Below are 14,923 nucleotides of genomic sequence, written 5' to 3'. Positions count from 1 at the left end.
CATTGTTGTTTCTTATTACATTCAACGATACTTTAGACAAATTTCTGTTTTTAAATGATTTTTGAACTTCTAATTTATCATAAATCAAATTTTGTTTTTGCCCTTTTTTCGTTACCATTTCTAAATAAAGTTCAAACGATAGCGAATTTTCGAAAATAATACAATGATGTAGCTATTTCTCACGGTTTTTTTAATCCCAGAATTGGGCAGACAGAATACTGTTATGAAAGTCTCTCATATTAAGATTATATTTTATATAGGCACCTACTTAGCATGAATAGGTACCTATGTAGTAAAATCGAAACAATTATTATACCGTTTTATACTGCAAAAATACTTTTTCTTAAAAATCATTTTTGTATTCCTTTTTAAAAAAAAGTATTTGTGTTTTGGTAATTTGCAGTAGGTACAACTTACATTATTTAATAGATAAAAGGATAAAATATGAATTAAACTAATTGTATAAAGTGAATCCACACAATGTTACAAACAATGATAATTAAACAAAATCAAGAATTCTTACGAAATGATAAATAATTACTTGCAAAGGCACAAAAATTTAACACGACTCTGTCTATCGCTATTATCGTCTCCGTAAAAGCGTTGGCGGTGAGCTACCTTGCTAGAATGTAACGTCGTCGACACTACTGATGTGATAGAGAATGGACCAAGTGACCCATTGATCAAAAGCTAAGCTCGGGCTAATCACATCTCTTCTAAACTGGCGGGGTAGAAACCGTCACATGCATGTATAAAAGGGAAAATAGATGCGAACCGTACTTAGTTTATGCTCCTCAGTGCTTGTTTTTAAGGATTATACTAACAGGTAAGAGTGCAAATTTTTTGTTGTGACTTTCGGGCAATATGAACATCCGGTATAATAGTGTATTGTGTGAGGATACATCACTATCGCCGTTTAATAATTTGTGATTGCATACAGTATGAATATCTTAAATTGTGAAGAGTGACGATTGAATAATTTTCCGATTTTTATGTGTGCGTTTCTAGTTTTCATTGTTGAAATATAAACACTCTTTGCAAATTCGTTAATAGGAACAATTGTTAAGAAATGGTAAGTGAAAGATCAAGGCTTATACAGAAATTGGATTGCTGGCCAAAATAATACCATATTGCCGATGTTATTTAGCACACATTAACAAACTTTTGTTTAGAATTAAAAATTACAAGAAATAATTAAAAGAGACGGCCCCACATGCGCAATAAATATTAAGTCAATAGTAAAATTTATATATTGCCTTTGCAAAATAACACCTGATTTAGCTAATAGTTTTTAAAAATATTTTTTTTCTGAAAACGGCAACAATAATCCAAAGTAATATTAATATTTTTAATATTATATTTTGTTGGTAATTTTACGATTTGTTCTTCTGTGTTTTGGATGCATTGATACGTGATTTTTTGTTTTGTCTCTTCATACCATCAATTTTGTAACATTAATTTAAAAATTTTCTTTAGAAGAAAATCTACCTAATACTTACATATTATATGCTTGTACTGCAGCTGTACAATTAAGTACCCATTTATACAACTTTCAGTTTTTCATTTCATACCACCATTTTTTTAATGATAATTTTATAAGAAATATAATGTGTACTTAAGTTATGATACAACTGTACAAATTAAGTATTTATTCGACTTTTTATCTGTCAGCACTCCATAGTCTACTAGTGCCTTTATCTTTCACTGTACAGGTAGTTTCAAATTATAATCGACTAAATTCAACTCAAATGCGGTATCTGCTACTTTGGATTAAAATTACTATATATTTATATACCTATATAATAAATAGACATTGTCAATGACAATATTAATGACTATAATAGGTATACAAGATAATACATTTGCTTTCGGTTAAGCGAACTGTAAAGTTACAAGATGCTGTGAAAGTATAACATAATATGTGTATGACAGTTGAAATAACAATATAAAACAGCCTTGGAAACAAAATTTAAAAACTTGACACCTAAAATATCTACTCGCCAAACTACAAGTTAAACGGTTACATTTTACGTAATATAAACGTATAATTGCATGCTCTATGCTCTTTTAAATAAAATCGATTTTAATATTGTGCATGATATATTTTTTTATTTTATTTTAAATATTATTTCGACTAGGTAAGTAAAAAGACATTAATTAAAACGTGTAGAAACTTCTTGAATCTTGAGGTGGTTATTTCCTGGATAACTTATAACCTTAACAGAATTTCTTAATCACCTTGATTTAACATTTTAATAGTTTAGTTTACGGACTTGTTAAAATATGTTCGCCAAATTTGTAAACAAATTACATTCTATGTAGAATTCTGATTTACTTAACAGCAGATCGCAATTTTAATTTCAGTCGTACAACCTTCTGGCTTCTGAACACCGATAGAAAAAATTAGTCATCGATGGCATATTTAAACGGTAATAACTTAAGTCGTTAGCCTTACGGTCAATGTAAATTGTGATTTAAATTATTGCAAAAATCCGCTTATTACGTTACGTTCAACCTGCTTCTTTGAACATTGAGGTAAATATTAATTCGAGACGTGTGAATCTTCTAAAAAACTGAATGAACAAAAATTACTCTTATTAATAATATAAAAGTGCATATTATTATATTTGTTATTCTCAGTTTTTGGTTATACGTTAAACCCATATGCCCGGGATATTGTTGTATCGGATTACCGAGTAAAAGTGCCGGATCCAATACGGGTACCCGTCTTATCTTTAGCTTCCGGGTAGAATATGCAAAAAGTTATATTTAATTTTCAATCAGTATTAGAAAATAAACTATATTCGTGAACACAATGGATATTGTAAACCCCCAACGCTAAAACACGACACTAAGCATCCGAAATACTATTCGATAACAAACTTACCTTCTTCAGGAACTGAATAGTTTGTTTTTTTTTACCGAAAAGTGTTGGGGTTTGAACTATTTGCACAGAGCCAAAGTTTTCAGTCTTCTTGATTATGTTTTAGTGAGTTCGTACTTGTTCTTTTCTCTTCCTCAAATTGTCTCAATTTAAAGTTCACTTCTGCTCAGTATCACTAATGCATTTTTCGATTATTATAATAAGATACTGCACATAAGTATAATACCAGCGTATAAAACACAATTATTACACAATAACTCCACGCCCTATTAAGTTCAATGACGAGCTACAAGGAACAACAAAGAGCAGATGATTCCTAATCATTTCAAGCACCTTCAGCTAGATCATTTTCTCCACCGTTTCTCGTTGGTTGCACATCAAAATTATAGCCAGTGTCAAGTGTGTTTTCATCTCGCTTTCTTCAGATACAATTTCCTCTTTCTGAGAAAAATCGTGAAACTACTTAAACAAACCTAACCTTTAACTCAGAAAAAAGAATAACTTTAGTCAAACAGTAAGTTTTATTTTCTTCATACGCGTCAATAAAATATTTATGATAACCGTTTTGTGTTTTTTAATAGTAACAGTTAAATAAATGCTTTTATATATTTCCATTGCTGTAGACGTGTTTCCATCATGTTTCTTTTTGATGATTTTTTTGATAATAAAAACGTGTAAATAGTAATGAGAACTCTTATACCAATAAATGCAGTATTTCAAAAACCTTATACATACCTTTACACTTACATTTGTATCTTTTTATGTTTTTCATAAATCATTTCTTAAATTTGACCATTAATACAGTTAATAATGACATTAGCTGGTGAATAATAAATATTAATTTTGTAAAATTAGTCAACCGATTATTATTCAGAAGTGTTTTAATAATATTGAAGCTTTAATGGGAGATCTTGAAGTACCTGTGGCTATCCTCCATTATTTTTTTAGCCAAATAACTTTCACTGCAACGTCTTCCAGACTGTTTTAACCAAATAATTGTGGATAGGTACGAATTTTTGCAATTATAACTGAAGTTTCTCACTTGAGTTGAAAGTTCTTCTCCGCATAATTCATGTTCGCACGTTAGCACTTCTATTTATCGTCTTCCCCACAATTGAATAAAGTTAGTTTGCAAAGCGTATGAAAAAGAAAGTGGTATTTAAGTATGCAAGAGTTCTATGTGCTTTCATCATTTTATTAATGTTTAGTGACTGCCATATACATACAATAATCATCTCTAATAATGAAACTGAAAGCAAACAAACTCTGAAAATACCATTCAATGACTACAATTGTTATGTCAATATACACAATATACATAGACAGGTAGGTATATAACCAAGTGCTAATTATTACTTGTATTAACTGAGAACTACTCACTTGTCCAAGTATATAAAACATTTAAAAATTACCATAAAGAATGCATATAATAAGAACATTATTTTACTGCATCATGCGTAGGTATTANCATTTAAAGTGCAAATACAAAATAAAAAATACCTATTTTTATCTTGCATTTAAACACTTTTTTGAGAAAAGCATTTTTTATTTTATTTAAAATACTTTTCCGAACGTATTCTTATTTGTAAAATGGAAAATACATTTTTGCCGTTAAAAACTTTGCTAGTATCACCGATCTAACATTATAAAAAAGGATGAATTAAAGTTGCTCACATTGACCTTTGAAGGTATTAGAAGCTTTAAAAAGGAACAAAGAGACATTCCATGAATGCCTTCTAATTCTTTAACTGAAGAGAGCCCAAAAAATTCTAAACTCATTGGAAATGGATAATCTAAAAAATATTGGATCGATATTGTTCTCCGTGTTCAATGTCATGGCCCACGGAATTTTGAAGTTCCAAATTGATATCAGCATCTGCCAAATCACTACTTATCGTGGAACTACGAAATTATATGAATTACGACAAAACAGCCCGTAAAACAATATCGAATTGAGCTGAAAGCTACAAGACATTGTGGTGTGCCATTAAATGCCTATAACCCAAAATTCTTAAAAAACAATTTTAAAAACTTTACTTATTAGATGAACCCAAACCTAAGGAAACTACGGATTCTTTTTCTTTCTCTTATTACAATGTGTAAAAGATCAGAAACAAAATGGGGTCGTAAATATATTGATATAAAATGATTGATGTTGATTTTACATTAATAAAATTATTTGCTACCCTATTTTGGCTCTGGTCTTTCACACTAACAAACTATTTTGGCATCAATGCCTCTTTTCCAATTGAAAGGGGTGACAAAGGTAAATAAGGAAGAAATAAGCAAATGCCTGCAAGGTTTTCTTAAGAAATATTTTATACATATAAATAAATGTAGAAAATTAAATAGGTATTACAAAAAAGTATTTATTTGAGGAAAGTATTTTGAAAATACGTATTTTGCATTTAGCATTTAATAAAATACAAAAGGGAAATCAATTTTGTATTTTACATTTAAAATAACAAATCAAAAAATTATTTGCATTTTGTATTTAAATACTTTTAAAAAACCATTTTACACATCTCTGGTCGTAGTGTACTANAAATATAGATATAGACTTTATTCTTTGAAAACTGAATACATACAACCAATATTTTCAAGCACTAAAATATAAACCAGTTATTATACTGTAAAAATCATAATAGTGTAAATTGGCTAAATATCACAATTCCATTGTTGTTTCTTATTACATTCAACGATACTTTAGACAAATTTCTGTTTTTAAATGATTTTTGAACTTCTAATTTATCATAAATCAACGTTTTGTTTTATTTTTTGTTTTCTTCTTGTTACTTCTTTTTTTCAAAGTCTCGCGATAATGATGAGTAGAATCTTTTTAGAACCAATATGCAATACATTTCCACACAAAAAAATCTAAAAATTGCCTTGTACAGTAACGATAAAAATGTAAATGGTTTATTAAAGCGTACAACTATACAGCTGTCATTTTTATAATCTTATGGTTCATATTTAGTAAAAGCTTTTGGCAATGTTAAATGGACAAGATATATTTAAAAATGTAAGGCACTTAAGAGCTGGAGCAGCAACGTAGAGAAGTAAATATTAGGAAGGGAGTCAGACAGGGATGCACACTGTCACCACTACTTTTTAATCTCTACATTAAGACGCGATCAACATCATTAAAGACAGTGCAACTATAAGGATAGAGGTAGATAGAGGGGTAAAACATTAGTATGCTTAGTTTTGCAGATGATATAGCAGTTTTAGCATCTAGCAAGGATGAGTTAGAGATAGCTTTAAATAAAATGGAAGAGGTATTAACAAAACAGTATTGTATGAAAACAAATAAAAAGTAAAACAAAAATACTGGTATGGAAGGGAAGAAAAAATAAGAAAAGATCGAATGTAAAGATAGGAGACGAAAGATTAGAAAAAGTGGCTGATTTGATATATCTAGGAAGATAAGTCAGGACTGAAGGAGTAGTAGGGATATAATGCAAAGGATAGCGCAGGGTCGAGTCGCCTTCAATAAAAAAAAATCACTTCTATGCTAGCGAACATTTAATTTAGAAATCCGAAAAAGATTGTTAAAGGTGTATATTTGGAGCGCGGCGCTGTATGGGTGCGAAACACGGACGGTGAGCGCGACGGATAAGAAAAGATTAGAATGATGATGGTGTTTTAGGGAAATGCGAAAATTAGCTCAGGATAGGAAGGAGTGGAGGTGCGTGTCCAACCATTGATAAAAAATGAAAAAAACTGTAAAGAATCAGTATTGTCAAAGAAGATATTTGTTATAAATTGAACGTAACCGATTTAGTTGGAGAATTTGCAGTTGAAAAGGCAAGAAAAGTCGATTTTAACATTTACTTAAACTTTTTCAATTTTGAATTTCGGGTAAAGCCCATGAGGCTCGATCCTAGAGCGGCAAAATTTGAAAAAGGCGAATATTTTAGATGCGAGAAATATTTCACCGTTAAGTTCAAACAGTGAAATATTTCTCGGTTTTGCACTTTTAATACACCTAGCTTTTATCAACCGTCTTGCGTTAGAGAAAAACTATTTATACAGAAAGCAAAATACGTTCTTGATTAATTCCGAAACCTTCCCGTAGTATTCTTTTGTCAGAGTCTTGTGTGCATGTGTATAGAGTTTCCTTTTGTCGCGCGTCTCATTCCCCAAACTGTTTAAGGTTATTTTGGAATAACAATTAAGGAATTCTTGTATCGTAATGAGTAGTTTTATTATAATTACTACTAGAAAGCAAAAAAGCCTCATACCACCGCAGTCGAAGTTTATTTGCCATTTTTTTTTATATATTTACTAGCTTATATAGATATTTTAACTACTTACGTTTTTATTCTATTATCTATATTTAAAAATAAATAATTTATTAATTGACTTTAAAAAATGGTTTCTGAATATTTTTACCATTTGAAAGAGTAGATGGATTACATCCTAACCAATAATTGCTTCTAGACAAATTTTAGGAATATGCCAGATATGGGCGATATTGTCCTCAATAATATGTATTAGTTGTAAAAGTATTTTTTAATTGCAATGTCGCATACGTTATCCGAACATTCGGCATAGACGCTAACATGTTTTAGATTATTATATCATAAGCATAATTATATTAATGTAGGTCACGATCCAGTCTCTCCTTATGTAATGGAGCAGTGCCACCATTTTTGTAACATTTTATAGTTCGTTACTCCTATTATTATACTTTTGATTGGCATAATGTTCAACGTTAAAACCCACGACGTGATTCACAAAAAGTGGATCCCTTGACCATGTGAAAGGAAAAAAGAAACTCATTGCTGAATGCTGAGTCTTAAAATTCTCACAATATTTTAATTGTCAGTATGGTATTCCTTAAGTAATTAGATTACAATGGATTTACTTCTTCAAAGATAAACAAAATGAAAGTAGCATTCCACAATAAAAGATTCTTTTGCAGATACTACAGTGTGACCTCTAGACGTTTGACATCTTGAGAAATATCAGCTAGGTACTACATACAAGTTTCTACATTCCCATATTTTATTTATTTATTTAAGCCTTACACTTTATTTTACTTTTCCAATTTGAAGAAAGGATATTACAAAGTGTGACCTGTAAGAGAAGGAAAAACTCTTCTGTACTGCTGAATTTAAAAGTTATTTATCGCAATAAATTACACCAATTTTTTCACCGCAAAGATCCTCAATAGTGCTTACATTCATAGCTCACTGCAACTTTTTCATATCTTTTTTTATTATATCACAATCTTTATATGATTCGATAGTATTTCCTTTAACTATTTCTTAAAACATTGGAGCTAAGTTGGCATAAAATTAAAATACTTAATTGCAGTAATTTCGGTTACTCTCTTATCAGCTTCTAAAATTTCAGTTAGTTTGAATCTTGTGACCTTGCTTAGTTTTTCACAACGGTGGAAAAGTGCGTCTTGTAATGCACAGTTGACCAAAGTTCATTATGCCATTATTATTTAACAATTTAATAAATTTCCGCTGCAGAGATTTTACATTAACAATTCAATTCCTCTTCAGATTATTATAATTGCATTTAACATGTTATATACACTGGTGTAGCAAATGGAAAGTATTAGTGTATTTTTTTGCAAATACTTAATAAAAAAAGTATTGCACAGATCGCTTTTAGGAACAAAAAGAAATCATTTTTGTGCTTGCGACTACATAGTACAAAACAAAGTCGCTTTCCGCTGACTGTCCCTATGTATGATTAGATCTTTAAAACTACGCAACGGATTTTGATGTGGTCTTTTTTAACAGATAGAGTGACTCAAGAGGAAGATTTATATGTATAATACATGTATAATATAGAGAGAAACACTGATAATTTTAAAGGTTTCTAATGTGAAGTCGTAAATAAACACATTTTTTTGTGCTTACATTGCAAACGCTGACTGAACCCTACGAGATAGATCAAAATAATATACTACAGTATTGTACACCTTAAAAACGTCTACAAAAAAGTCCGCGATGGTATATATCTATCTCTTAGGGATAACCCACAATAACCATTTTTTAACCTTTACCTTTTATGAGAAATAATGGCTTATTTACGAAGCGATTTTAAGTAATACAGCATTAATTCTTATTCAATTAACTACCTTAAATACATTGAGCATTTAATATAGATCAATATGACCCTTTACCTACAGCGTGTAATTTAAAGAAATATTTTCGATGATATTACAGATTTAAAATGCAGGGACATAGCGGTTGCGGCGCTACCGGCCGGGAGGCCTTTTTGTATTGTCTAATGACAAAGAAGCTGTGAATGTTGTAGATAAAGACATTCTGTAGTATATTTAGTATGTTCAGGGGGTGTCTTTTGAAGATTTCCCATCCTCGAGAATATTCTAAACAACGAAAATATACATATATTTAGTATCAGCATTCCATCCGTGCGAAGAATATATTTGGAGCACAGCTCTGTATGGTGTAAAACGTGGACGGTGGGTGCAGCGTTAGAAGCGTTTGTGGTGTGGTGTTGTAGGATGATGTTAAAAAAACCGTAAAAAATTAGAACTGAGGATATATTAGACAAAGTAGGAGAAAAAAAAGCGTTATGAAAATCAATAAGAAATAGACGCGATAGGTTGATAGGACATATGACATCTTCTCATACATGAAGGACTAGCTAGAGTCATATTAGGAGCAGAGACAGGAGCTAAGTGAGGTAGAGGTTACTCTACTTTTCGAGAAATGAGAAGATTGGCTCAAATTAGGAAGAAGTGGAGATGCGCGTCTAACCAATTATTGGATCTAGACCATGCTGATTTCAATTTGAGTAAAATATACAGAATGTATCTTATTTTATTCACTAGTTTCTTATGTGATGGTGTCCATGTACATTTGACACTAATTTTAAATGTCATCTTTAAAATGAACGTAATTGTGTAGGTACTTAATAACCCTATTGTCGTAAGTGGTGGGGGGTTACGGGGAATGAATTAGCCGTCGGCCGCCCCTCGGATAAATTTGATGAAGTTGAAATTAAAAAAAGAGACTATATTAGGTTACATTACTTGTAGGTTAGTTTTAATTACCTGCAAAACGTACAAAAATATATAGAAAATAGGGTAGTAACCTAACGTAATCTACAGTAGGGCGTTGTGGCGGCAAACATATAAAAGCGGGAAACGTTCAAATACCGTAACCTAATATGAGTCTTTTTTAATTCCAATGGAATTGCGTTCGGAGGACCGCTCGTAAACATTCCCCGTAACCCCCACCCCATGCAATAATAGTTTCATTAGGTAGATAATCACCAAATAAACATTTCTCTTGTCAAATTTAGATATCTTAAAAAATACTTTCAAATGAAACGAATCATTCATTTTTCTTTTAAAAAGTTGTAAAGTCGTTTCACCTTTTATTAAATAAAATTATAAATATACTAGCTTTTACTCGCGGCTTCGTTCACCTTGTTGAAAATGCGTGTCAAAGATCATCGAAAATACAATAATTTGATAGTTCTCAAGCCCTGACTGAAGTTTCTCATTTTCTAGATTATGCATACACTTTGCGTACGTAAAATGACTTTGATAGGTGCATATTCTACAATTTTTGTCTTTAACTTGTGGATAAGAAGATAATAAGGAAGCGAATATGGGGCAATAAGTTTTTCGAATAAAAGGGTAATTACAAACATAACACAATAATATTACACAGTAATTGAGGCAAAACTGCAATGATTTTCAGATTTCATAATGATATTTCTTAATTCAACGACTCAAATTAAGTAGAAGATGTATGGTCGTCTCAAGAGCGCAACGTACTAACCAGGTTATTAGTTTATGTCTGCAAGATACTCGTAATTACTTAAACGTGTACCAAGTACTTATCTTCTCCACAACCACATCTTAGAATATATGAAGATTTTAATGATTCAACTATAAACCTATTTACGACTAGTACATACATTCGACATGATATTGTTACGTTTCCAACGGTATAAAAACTAGAAACAGAAATTTTCAAATTCTAAATGAACGATTGCTGATCAACTGAAAGTAGCTGTTAAGAACTTTTCTTAAAACTATGTATTAAAATGCGTACTGCAACCTTTTCTATGACTACACTAAAAGAGTAGACTACAAAGATATTAGATAATCAAGTCTCCACTGCAATAGAATCTCCCCATGTGTATAATCAGAGATGATAAAAATAAAATGAAATTGTTTCAAACATAAGTAAACAGCAGATGTTTGTAAAAGCACTGACGAAAACTGACAAATGATGTCCAAAAGCAGATTCTAATTTGCCAAATATCATTTCATATCATATCCTCTCTTCTCTGCCAGATTTCACAGATTTTACAGATTTTTCCTGTCACTAACTTGAAAAAAATGACATGAAGAAAGAAATAGAGCTTCGAAAATGCTATGGACCTGGAGTGCTCAAATTTATATATTCCTATTAGATCCGTGCGGAGAGCATGGGGAGAGGTAGCAAAAGGAGCAATGGACCCCGAGCCGCGGACGTGTGGGGACGGCAAAAATACTTTCTTCAGTATTAGATAGAATCAGGTTCGCCGCAAAATGATATTAAATGTTTTAATTTCTTGTTTTTGTACAAGTTATTAATAATTTGTACCATGTAGCATGTGTTGATAAAAATAATCGTGAAAACAGCTTTTTCCATAGTCAATATAACAAAACCTGAAGGTCGAGTGGTGATGGGGACGAAATCCATTATTGTCCAAGATCCCATAGCACAAAAATATAAAAGCTGAAATCGTAACAGTCGTAGAAAGACATACCAAAAAGTAGAAACATGAGTAGTCTGGTGTACTATAGATTTCGCCTATATGTACATTATAAACAAGACACTTTATGTTCTATTTACATTTAGCACTACAAAATATTACTGCAAATCTTACAAATATCTTCAGCAAAATTATGCAGAATGCTGAGTTACTGAAACAAAAAAACAATACGAAAATAAAAATACTGAATATCCGGTATAATTATTTGAAAAACCGAAATATTTACAATTCTTTATAAATCCTGAGATGAATCCTAAAAACCTCTTGGTATTCTGAATTATGTATGTAAATGAAGTAATTAATGGGAAACCTGTGCAAGTGTACATGCTTAATTTTACGTTTGTTCCTAAGTAAATTAACACATTTTTAATAGAAATTAACAATTTTATTAAAATCATATATAGACATGAACACAAAATTTATTGTTGATATATAGTTGAAAGAATAAGAGAACGGAGGACTCTATGGAAGTCAATAAGAAATAGACGAGATAAGTTGGTAGGACACCTTCTTAGCCATTAAGGTCTAGTCAGAGACAGATTAGAGGCAGAAACGGAACTTAGAAGAGGTAGAGGTAGATATAGATTACTATTCGCAAATAGTTAAGGATATGGGTTGTTCTAGTTTTAGGGAAATGCGAAGATTAGCTCAGGATAGGAAAGAGTGGAAGTGTGTGTCCAACCAGTCTTAGGACCGACGATCTTATTATGATGATGTGGGTTTCACGGTACATTGATCGCACCCTTATTTGTTATTGTACTGATCATGAAAGTCTTTTATTCAAATAGTACCCAATGTATACATGCATCTATTTAAATATGTAAGGAAAGCTATTCGTAAATAAGCTCAATTTCGCTAATAATAAATGCTACTTACTGAGTTCTTTATAAGCATTTTCACTGCAATCCCGATCAATTTAAATAAAAGATCTTACATCTTTGTGAAAATAGGAAGGGCGGCAAATTTAGGCTTCGCCCCAGGTGGCAGAAATTCAGGCTATGCCACTGTATTGCATAAATCAGAAATTTCAATTTAAAAGACGTGGCATCCTTAGCCACGATTCGGGTTGATTTTGAATTTAAAATTTTATTAACTATATCTAAGCTTACTTGGTCAAAACATAGTTCATTTTATAAACAGTACCTACTCAAAGTTAACTTCCACAAAATGTTGTGGTGTTTTCAAAAATTTGCTATCGTCTTTTGTTTTCGAGTTATAAACAAAAGTCGAAAATTTGAATTTTGGCTGCATTTCCATGTCTTGGTTGTTTGTATGTAATATTACAAAAAAAAGCAACCTTTACGTACTTCAGACACTTTTTTACATAGAACACAGTGGTGTCAGAAAAATTAAAAAAAAAATCATCCTCTTTCGAGTTATGACATACACTCGCATTTTTTTTAATAGGAACCAAGTTTTCTTTTATTCTCGCAAAAATTGATTAATGAGGTTGTCTTCATTCTGAATAACTATTGAGATATGTTTCTAGTATTACACCGGAATTGTTGTTGCTTTTCTATCTTTTTTTTTTTTTCAAATTACCTACTAATAGAATAAAATAATTCGAAGTGATCTGTATTCTGTCGAAACTGCCAGACGCGGATCGTTTCAGCAAGTAGATATCCATATTTTTAAATGGACCTTGTTGGAGCATACGTAATCCTAAAATGTAGCATCGTACTACAGATGGCGCTCACCACGCCATTTGTGGTATTTTCTACCTACTAATAGTTCTTTAAAATTTTAAATAATTCTACGTTTTAACGTGCTTTTTTAACATATGCGTACGCCTATGAACGTGAACATTGCCACTGTTTTTGGTGTGAAAATATTTTTAAATATTAAAAGATCTTACCTTACTTGTTCTTTAAGAAAATAAAACTGCAAACAATTCACATGTGGTATCCTTTTTACATTACTTCATATTCTTCTGCCTGAAAAAAAAATAATATAAAAGTTTATGCAATTTTAAAATGAATATAATTACTTCATGAATTTGTACATCCACACATTTGTAAATGAAAACCCCACTTTTTTTTTGGAATGTTGCTCATTATATAATAAAATGTCCTTTTTTTACATCACTATATGGGTTACGAATGAAAAGAACATTTAGATAATTTACTTATAGGTAACATAAATGTTGTCTTCAATAGCTCTTGCATAATCATAAAGAGAAGGTATCAAAATTACGCACTGGCCAAATTCGGTTTCATTTCGTCTGTATGAGTACGATTATTATTAAAGACCACAGTACAGTAGCACAATTGAAATGTAGTCACGCAAATCGACTTATGGCCTACTCTCACCTTCTTGTTGAAAGTAATATTTGACAAATAGCGCTTTCCACTAATTAGTTAAGATGAGCTTTCACATAATGCCGTTAATAAAAAACATTTGGCAGTACAAAGGTATCCAATAGCCTAAAGGTCACGCACAAGTTTACTATGAATATTTTAACAATATATACAGAAATAATTAAGACGAACAATCGTTTCGTAGAACAATCCTGATTCATAGATTGAAAGTACAGATTGCTTCTTACATGGTATACGAGGGTGGATTGATAAGTTTCCGGCCTGACCAAGAAAAACAAGGTTTTTAAAAATTTTTTTTTTTTATTTCTCAACATAATCTCCTCCAAGGCTGATACATTTCTCATAGCGGTGTTCCAGTCTATTAATGCCATCTCTATAGACTGATTCGTCAAGCTCCTCAAAATAACCATTTACAGCTTCGATTACTTCTTCATTGTCCGCAAATCTCTTACCGCCAAGCCATTTTTTGAGATTAGGGAACAGAAAATAGTCACTCGGGGCTAGGTCTGGAGAGTAAGGAGGGTGCGGCATCAATTCAAACTTTAGATCGTTGATTTTAGCCGTCGCAACGATTGACGTGTGCGCTGGTGCGTTATCGTGATGAAACAAGATTTTTTTCTTCGCCAGATGAGGTCGTTTAATTTTCACCTCGTGGCTCAAACGTTGCAATAAGTCTGCGTAGTATTGACCAGTGATAGTATTACCCTTTGCAAGGTAATCAATGTATATAATACCTCTTGCATCCCAAAAAACAGTAGCCATAACCTTGTTCGCCGAAAAAATTGTTTTTGCCTTCTTTGGAGTTGGTTCCCCTGGTCCAATCCACTGTTTAGACTGTTCTTTGGTTTCAGGAGTGTAGTGGTGGACCCACGTTTCGTCAACGGTTACGAATCGACGCAAAAATTCGCTTGGATTACGCTTATACAATGACAAATTTGCGGTAGAAATGTTTTTT

The 14,923-nt window shown here is 31.5% G+C and overlaps 1 protein-coding gene across 1 annotated transcript in view; it reads left to right on the top strand.

The window, feature by feature from the left end:
- Positions 1-732: 732 nt before the first annotated feature.
- LOC108741896 overlaps positions 733-14,923 on the top strand; it is a 39,143-nt gene continuing 24,952 nt past the window's right edge. Inside the window, exon 1 of the mRNA XM_018476869.1 lies at positions 733-826. Coding sequence (XP_018332371.1) covers positions 768-826 — 59 coding nt within the window. The 5' untranslated portion in view covers positions 733-767. The remainder of the gene's footprint in view (positions 827-14,923) is intronic.

The sequence above is a fragment of the Agrilus planipennis genome, unplaced genomic scaffold (assembly GCF_000699045.2).
Source record: "Agrilus planipennis isolate EAB-ADULT unplaced genomic scaffold, Apla_2.0 scaffold311, whole genome shotgun sequence".
NCBI classification, from domain to species: Eukaryota; Metazoa; Arthropoda; class Insecta; order Coleoptera; family Buprestidae; genus Agrilus; species Agrilus planipennis.
Note: the sequence above shows the minus strand (reverse complement) of the source record. Positions and strands in the feature narration are given on the sequence as shown.